Source organism: Zonotrichia leucophrys, unplaced genomic scaffold, assembly GCF_028769735.1.
Source record: "Zonotrichia leucophrys gambelii isolate GWCS_2022_RI unplaced genomic scaffold, RI_Zleu_2.0 Scaffold_258_73039, whole genome shotgun sequence".
Classification (NCBI taxonomy): Eukaryota; Metazoa; Chordata; class Aves; order Passeriformes; family Passerellidae; genus Zonotrichia; species Zonotrichia leucophrys.
This window is the reverse complement of record NW_026992463.1, coordinates 61,821-70,747: the sequence shown is the minus strand read 5'-3', so window position 1 is coordinate 70,747 and position 8,927 is coordinate 61,821. Positions and strand designations below refer to the sequence as shown.

Genomic DNA, 8,927 nt, shown 5'->3' with positions numbered 1-8,927 from the left:
CTATGCCTATGGGATTCTCCAAATATCCCTTGTATTTATTTCTTAAAATTTCAGACCTCAGACAAAGTCAAAGGAGCATTAACAAACTCTGATCTGTCCCCTCCTATGAGAACCTTTCGTAATGGAAATAGACCAATCTCTTTATCCCATTCTTTTTGGATTTTTATCTTCTACAGCCTTTCTCCCGTATTTTTAGGAAGAATCAGGAGAGGGCTTTCTTCTAACTGAACTTTAGTGTTTGGATAAAGTGATTCCTTTAGAGAGTTTCCCTGAGCAGCCGGAGCTGTGGTTACCGAGGGAACGGAGCTCAGGGCAGGACGGGGAGACTCGGCACAGCTCAGGGTCTGGGTGCTCCAAAGGCGGGGTCTGTGGCTGGGATGGCCCGAGGGGATCGGCACAGCTCAGGGTCTGGGGGCTCCAAAGGCGGGGTCTGTGGCTGGGATGGCCCGAGGGGATCGGCACAGCTCAGGGTCTGGGTGCTCCAAAGGCGGGGTCTGTGGCTGGGATGGCCCGAGGGGATCGGCACAGCTCAGGGTCTGGGGGCTCCAAAGCGGGGTCCTGTGGCTGGGATGCCCGAGGAGGACAGGTGGTCCGGGGTGCTGGGGCCCCGAGCTTGGGCAGCGAGCTGGAGCGGACCCCTACTCAGCCACGGTGGCTGATCGGCAGAGACAAAGCCGGGACTGACCCGCTGCAGCGGCGGAGCCGACAGAGCCAGGCAAACCGGATGGACAGACGGGACAGACGGGCCCCCCTCGGTGCGGTCAGCGCGGTAACCACGGTGCACACGGCAGGACAGACCCCCAGCCCCGGCACGGCCAGCGGAGCGACCGCGGGCCAGGCGGCCGGACTGGGACAGACGGACCGGGACAGACGGACTGGGGCAGACGGACTGGGACAGACGGACTCTGCCGGAGCCGGCACAGGGGCTGGGAGGGGTGGTGCAGCTGCGAACGAGTGGGGGAATGAACGGCAATGGATGAGGTAATTTGTTCTCAGCTTTATACTTTCCCCGTTTTGCTTTTATTGCCTTTCAAAAATGTTATTTTCTTACAGCCTCCCCCCTCCCCAGCATGTGATATTCTCTTTTTCTTCTGGATTAATCGGTTTTTACAAATAAATCCAGAGCTTAACTTAAATCTAAACTTCTGCTTGGATGCTTTGAAATGGTTGACGAGCTAACTCACGACCTTCTCATATTGGTTTTCTCATCACTCTTTAATTTATCTTTTGGCAAATTATACATGTTTCAGGTACTTGTTTTTCTACTCTTAAAGTCTCAGTGCATCCATAATTCTTTTAATAAAATGATCACACAAAGCCTGAGTATCCCATCGGGCTTTTTGATACATGTCCTCTGCTGTTCCCTAGTAAGGGTTTTATTATCTAATTATTATCTATATATCTATATATCTAATATATATCTATATATCTAATAATTATATTATTATCTATTCCATCAAGATGTTTCTATTTCCCCGATTTCTCTTGTTCGCCACCTATCTTGTTTTAATTCCTTTTTTTTTTCTTCTCTAAACTTGGGAATTTCCAATTTTTCTTCATTTGGAGTTAATATTAACTCTTTCAGCTCTATTTTCTGCTGCATCTTTAGCTTCTTGATCTGCCAATTATTTTTTCTTATTTCTGGGTTTTTACCTTTTGGTGTCCTTTAATATGTATTATTACAATCTCTCTTAGATAATTTTAATGCCTCTAAAACCTCGAAAATAAGTTTCTCATGTACTAATCTTTTTCTTCTTTAATTAAGTAATCTCCCTTTTTAAAGTTTTCTTAAGGTATGTCCTACTCCAAAGGCATACCTTCAATCAATATATAACTCCTTCCTTTTCTGTTAAATTTTCTAATGCTCTTTTTAAGTATATAATTCACAAGTTTGCATGTTTTTTCTCATCAACTTCTGCATATCCTGTATTTTGCAAGGAGTTGTATTTCTGTTTGTTAACATAACTCCCAAAGTGCTATCTTGTGGTATTTCTGTTGGTAATTTTTTTTCTCCTGCTTTTCTTTCCTGTATCCACCTTACTGGATTTTTGTCTCATTTTTCAATATTCTATCTATTCGTCCCCTGCTTCCATTTTTCACTTTTTACTAACAACTTAAATACCACTTTTCTTTCAACTACTTACACCCAAAAATCTTTTTTTCTCACACTGCTTTTCAATACAATCCACCTCCCTCCAAGGAGATATGGTAAGGCTTAAAATGCACAATCGACATTACCTATACTTTCATTCGTCTACATTCACTCACTTTTATTTCTCATTCACTTTCACACATTCCTTCACACTCTCAAGACACAAAGTGGATCCTTATTGCTAGAAAATCACAGGTCTTTGTGGTCCCTCTTTCACTTTGGGGTTTACCTCCAGGTCTCGGTGTCACCAGGCCCCCTAGAAGGGCCCTGACTCTGCTGCCTCTGGTGTCCGTTCCCCTGTGAGGCTGTCTGTGTGTCTTTCACACTCTTCAGCTACGGCCCCTCACACACCCGGGGAACGCTAGCTTGGTTCGCAGGTCACTCACTCCTCTTCGGCCCAGAAGCCCCCACCTACCCGGGAGCTACAGCCTGGTGTGCAGGTCACTCACTCCTCTCTCCACTGCCTCCCCCTTCCCACCTGCCCGGGAAACTGAGGCTGACTTTGTGTGTGTCTCACTCTCACACACCACAAAACAACAATAAGGTTCCTTTTACTTTCACATCACCTATTACAAGTTTAGGTGTTACTGGCCAGTCCCGGTGCTATTGGATATCCCTCAACCCAGCTGTGTTATCCAACCCCAAATGCTCTTGGGCAATTTTTCCCTCAATCCTGCCGTGTTGTCCAACCCCAGATGCTCTCGGGTAATTTTCCTTCAGTCCTGCCGTGTTGTCCAACCCCAGATGCTTTTGAGTATTTTTCCCTCAATCCAGCTGTGTTGTTCAATCCCAGATGCTCTTGGGCATTTTCTGTCCCTCAACCCAGCAGTGTGGTACAACTACAGATGCTCTTGGGCATTTAATTTGTTTTGCTGTGTTGTCCAACCCTGGATGTTCTTGGGCATTTTTTATCCCTCAATCCGGCTGTGTTGTTCAACCCTGGATCTTGTTGGGCAAAAATTTTTCCCTCAATGTAGCTGTGTTGTCCGACCCTGGATACTGTTAGGCAAAATTTTCATCCCTCAATCTAGCTGTGTTGTCCCACCCTGAGTGTTCTTGGGCATATCCTCACTCCGACAGAATTCTGCTCAACCCTGCTCTTGGATGCTCTTGGAATAGAAATCCCTCAACCCAGCAGGCTTTAGCGGCCCCTCCTGTCCCGTTTCCTAGTGGATTGGGCTAGGAAACCTTGCTCCCTACCTCCGAGGGGTCCAACCCCTCCCTGAGACCCAGTCCCAGTCACCCCGGGGGATTCTTTCACTCTCTTATCAATCACTTCGTCTCTTTACTGGCTGCTTTTCTCGCGAAAAGAAGAAAACGCAGCATGGGAGCCTCCAGCACTCACTTGGCAGGTCTGGGGTAACCAGCCCGCCTCTCATTCACACACATTCATCCCCCCATACCTGCCCCCCGAGAAATACTTACCAATCCCTTTTCCTTCCCGGGTTCTTCGTGTGCACTACTAGTCTTAGAGGGCCAATTACCGCGGTTGTAGGGAGCCTTTTTCCCTTCTCTTTGTTTTATTGTCTCCTTTTGTCCACAGATCGTAACCTGTGTCTGTCGGTCACCCCAGGGGAAACAAAGCGAGGCTGCCAAATAGGGCAGGGCGCGCCTTCCCCACTCTGACTCTCCTAAAGCACCGGCAGCGAGGTGTTACTAACCATCCTCTGCTACCAAATAGTGAAAAACGCCAATCACTTGTTTTTAAATTTTTAAAAGTTTAATAGTAATAAAATAGTTAAAAAGAATAGTAACACAATTAGAGTAATAACAATTTGGACAAATTGAATAAAGACAATATGAGACAATAAAAACAAAGAGTTAGGGACGTCCGGGTACCTTTTTCTGGGCATCACGAGCCCGAAAAAGGACACCCATTAACAAAGGATTAACCCTTAAGAACAATAGCCTGTTGCATATTCATACACTTCATCCATGATGCATAAATTCCATTCAAACACAGGATTCTGTCTGGTCAGTGTCAGCTTCTTCCTTCTAATCCTAACAGCACCTCCAAGGCAGGAAGAAGTCTGTTTCTTCTGATAAGAAGGCAATAAATTCCCTTTCTCTGAAAGATTTAGGTGTCATGTGGCTGCTATCTCGCTGCAAGCCCTTCTTGTTAAACAAAGCATCTTACATAGCATAGTTTCTATTTTAACAATTTTTATAGCCTAAAACTATGTTTAACACCGTAGTTAAGAGAATTAATACAGCATTACTTTCTAACACAACACATATAATATTCATTTTAATATTTGCGAAAAGCCAATCATAAAATACATGCATTTTTCACAGTTTTTAAGTATTCTTAGAGATGCTACAGGTGAAAGAAGAGAACAGAAATAGGCTTGAGCACCACTGGCACAGTAGTTGATATTTTACTCTTCCTCTTTTCCTTTTTAAAATATGTGTAGCTGACGAGATAACTTTTTAACTCTGTGGTTTGGGAGAAACACTCTTTTTTCCCTTTCTTTGGATGAGATTTGCAAGGCCTGAGATCCTTGGCCAATGCTCCCTGCATTGTATTTATGTTTTTACAATTAAACAAGGGGCTGATAAAATTGACAAGGAAGATACAACTCAGGAGCTCACTGGGCAGCAGCCTCCAAACTCTTTGGGCGATGCCAAGAGCAGTAGGGTGTGAAGGCTGCTTTCCAGCGTGAGATTAATCCATAATAACCTGCTCACTGATATCAAAGTCACTGCTTAGAAACCACTTGTTATTTCCTGAGGTGCAGGAGCTGGAGTGTTTGACAAAGCCTGGGCAGAATGATGAAGAATATTCCTGTCATATTTCTCCTTCTCTCCTTGTGCCAGCAAGAGGAACTCATCCTAGTCAAGGGTTTTGTTCCTGTGTGACAGTGTGTAGTTTCCCGGGTTTGCTCTCCTGACAGCTCCAGTCTCCCCTCTTCAAGAACAGAGCACGCTGTCCCCCCAGGGCTTTGCCGCTGGGAGCACTGCGAGAGATCCTGGGAACACTGGCAGGGAACTGGGAGCACAGGGAATGCCAGGAGGGAACTGGGAGGGAGAGTGGGAGCAGCGGGAGTGAGCAGGAAGGAGCACTGGCAGGGATATCAGGAGCCCTGGGAAGGAACAGCGCTCCCAGCTCCTGCCCAGTGCTCTCCCCATCCCTGCCGGGGCTTGCCAGGAAGAGGGAAACTGGCAGGGAACTGGGAGAGAACTCCTCAGCACTGTACAAGGGGCAGCAGCCCCAGGGGTGAGCAGTGAGGAGGGGGAAGTGCCCCCAGTCCCTCCCCAGTGCCCCAAAAATGGGATTGAAATGGAGGGGGGAAAGCTTTTCTGTAATTGTGTTTGAACTGGGGGGGATCCCCATTCACCTGTGATTTGAAGGGTCAGAATTGAAGGAAAACACAGCTTTGTCATCATTTTGGGTGCCTCCCTTGGTAGTGCCTCCCTTGGTGGCACCTCCATTTTCCATGATTTTCATGTTTAAACAGAAGAAGAAACCCTTTATGGTGCTGTTTGAATTGAGGGTAAGAGCCCCATTTTCATCATCTCCAGGTTCAAACTGAGAGCAAACACGGCTGTCCCTGGTCTGAAAGGGCTTCCCTTGAGAGGAACCTCTTGATGTGCCACTGTAAGAGTTCCATCGAGGGGGATTCTCCATTTGAAGGGACCTTCATTGACAAAATAGATGTCCAAAAGCCCCCAGAATGGTCTTTCTTGAGGAAACTGCATTTCCCCTCATTTTAGGAGCCTAAATTGAGGAAAAATCCCCCTTCGTTCACTTTTCATCCAGGATTCAGTTGAGGGGAGACCCTCCTTATGATTTAGGGATCTAAATCGAGAGGGAACCTCCATTCTCCCCTTGATTCAAGGCTTTGAACTGGCGGCAAGAGGGAGTTTCCCCTTGGTTTAACCATGGAGCAATTGCAATAGAAGGGTGAGGACGAGCTGGCGCTGCGGGCCGGGCTCAGTCTCTCCCTGGGGACGGCAAACGCCGCCAGGCACCGAGCGATGCCCCCGGCACTGCCTGTGCCGTGCCCGCCGGATCCAGCAGCGCTGGAAGCTCCAGGAGCAGCTCAGCGCCTGCTCCGCGCTCGGCCCTGCGAGCCCGGCCCGGAGCGGGGGCTCCGGACACATCCCCGTGCTGGGGCAGAGCCGCTGCTCGGCCCGGGGATCCTTTATCCCCCTGCTGCGGCTGCCGGGGGCCGAGGGCACAGTCCTGGTTCCGAGGCTGAACCCTGCTGCTTTACCGCTCGTCCTCTTGCCATGATTTGTGTCATAATAAATTCAAAGAATATCCTCCCAGTCATGTCCCTTTATATCAGTGATCGCTCAGTGATCTCTGCCTGGCCTTTTCCCGATCCCCGAGCCTTTCCTGCTGTGTTCTGTTGCCTGCCCAGGGGCAGGAGCAGAGGCTCAGAGCGTTTTTGCTGGCCCCGGGCACCTGGCCTGGCCCAGCCCAGTCCAAGAATCCCTGCCAGCATTCCCTGCACCATTACCCGGCCCCACGGCAGCTGCGGCTCCGCGGGCAGGCGGCTCCAGGAGTTCAGAGTGGGCAAAATGGGAGCGAGGGACAGGAGGCAGCTGGTGCCAGTGGGGGAAATGGCTTTGCTGGAGCTGGCAGGGAGAGGAGGAGGAGGGAGAAAGTGCTGCAAAGAAAAGGGGAGAGAAAGAGGGACAAGGCTGGAGCAGTGGAAGGCACTGGGGACGGCCATGGGGCAGGCGGGCATTTTCCTTTCCAGCTCTGTGGGAGGAAAGGAAGAACTGTCAAATCCATGCAGGAAAAGAGGGGAGAAATATCAGGTGGTGGAAATCACTGACAATTGGGATTCAATTGATCTGCCTGAAGTGCAGAGGCTGACAGAGTCCGAGCACCGCCGGGCGCCCGCCACCCGCCAGCGTTGCCATGTGCCTTGCCCTGCCCCTGGCCTGGCTGCAGCAGCCGCCTGCCCCAGAAGCAGCTTCCAAAAGGGCTGAGAATGGTCTTGAGGAAAATTGAAGAGGGAAACTCCTCATTTCAGGAGGCTAAATTGAAGAAAAATCCCCCTTGATTCACTTTTCAGTAGGGATTAAATGGAGGGGAGACTGTTCTTATGCATCATTTAGGGATCTAAATCGAGAGGAAACCTCCATTCCCTCTTGATTCAAGGCTATGAATGGCGACAAGCGGGAGTTTACCCTTGATTTAATTCACTAAGAAATTGGAAAAGAATGGTAAAGAGGTGCGACAGTGGTCACAGGGGTCTTTGGATGAGGGAAGAGACGAGGATTTGACTCCATATTTCAGAAGGCTTGATTTATTATTTTACTATATATATTACATTAAAACTATACTAAAGCATAGAAGGAAAAGTTTAATCTCAGAAGGCTATCTAAGCTAAGAATAGAATGGAAAAGAATGAAAACAAAGGTCTGTGGCTCGGACAGAGAGAGAGAGCCAGCTCTGCCGTGAGTGGTCACTAATTCCAAACATCCACACAAGACCAATCACGGATCCACCCGTTGCATTCCACAGCAGCAGATAACCATCATTTACATTTTGTTTCTGAGGCCTCTTAGCTTCTCAGGAGAGAAAAAATCCTAAGAAAGGATTTTCACAAAAAGATGTCTACGACAAAGACGAGCTGGCGTTGCCAGGCTGGGACTCAATTTATCACCGACAGGCACCGAACGCCGAGAGCGACAGAGCGCTTTTGCTGGCAATTGACACCTGGCCCAGCCCAAGAGTCCCTGCGAGAATTCACTGTTGAGAGCCCCAGGAGCACCTTGCCCGGGGCTGCGCTTCTTCTGCGGCCTCAGTGGCCTGGGCACCTCTGTCCTAGCAGGGCTTCTGTCGGGACAGGAGCCTCGGTGCCCCCGCGGCGCGCCACACGCTTTGCTGCCCCGCTCGCTCGCTCCTTTCCCTGCTGCCGGCGGCGCTCGGGATCGCTGCCGTCTGCCCCTGAGGCGAAGTCTCGCCCTCTGCGAGCTCTGCCGAGCCGTGGCACCAGCGGCAGTGCCCGCGAAGCCGAACCGATGAGTGTGCCAGGAGCGGAGCGGCGGGCATGTCATTCCGTTTGTCCCATTGCGGAGCGGCGGCGGTGTCCATAGCCCGGCGAGGCGGCGGCGGAGCTCGGAGGCGGCTCCAGCCCAGCTGCGACCTAAGGTCGGTGCTGCCCCAGCTGGGGGCTGCGCTTGTCTCCGCACCTGCTGCCGCACCTCTGGGCAGCGGCGACAGCGCAGCCACAGCTGCCACCGCCCTCCTGAGCCCCCGCACGGCCGGCACCAGCAGTGACCTCTCATCGTGTCCCTTTCAGGGTGCCATCAGCGCGGCTGGAAAGCTGTTCCCGAGGCCGAGCTCCCAAAGGATCTGCCAGCAGCACTCCTGATGTCTCGGGAGCCAGGTGCTGTTTATTCCACGCAGAGAGATGCCGGCTGTGAGCAGGAGGAGAGTGAATTCTGCTCCATTCCTGACATGGTGAATGAGCCCCAGGAGGACAGATCAGCAACAGGGAAGAGACACAGAAGATTCTTGGGTTGAGTACACGGCCACCCCTGTGCCCTCTAGGGTGGGGACAGTGTCCCCTCCCAAGGCCAGGGCTGGCAGGTGTGTGGCTGTTTCCCGATGTCTGGAAGAGGCCTCGTGCTCTGCTGGGCCCCATCCGTGGCTGGAAGCAAGAGCCCCAGCTGCCCCCAAGGCTGTGCAGTTCTCCTGCTGCAGCCTGTGCCCACAGCTGTGTCCCTGCCTGTGGCCAGGCTCTTGGCTCTCTGGCTGCCAGCGGAGGGAGGCCCACACTGCCTCAGGGCTCCCTGCTCTGCTCCCTGGCCA

The 8,927-nt window shown here is 50.6% G+C and overlaps 1 protein-coding gene across 3 annotated transcripts in view; it reads left to right on the top strand.

Moving 5' to 3' along the window:
• The first annotated feature begins 872 nt into the window (after positions 1-872).
• LOC135441362 (C-type lectin domain family 2 member B-like) overlaps positions 873-8,927 on the top strand; it is a 62,365-nt gene continuing 54,310 nt past the window's right edge. For all 3 annotated transcript variants that reach the window (XM_064700914.1, XM_064700913.1, XM_064700912.1), the window contains exons 1-2: positions 873-981; positions 8,416-8,634. In XM_064700914.1, coding sequence (XP_064556984.1) covers positions 8,487-8,634 — 148 coding nt within the window. In that variant the 5' untranslated portion in view covers positions 873-981; positions 8,416-8,486. The remainder of the gene's footprint in view (positions 982-8,415; positions 8,635-8,927) is intronic.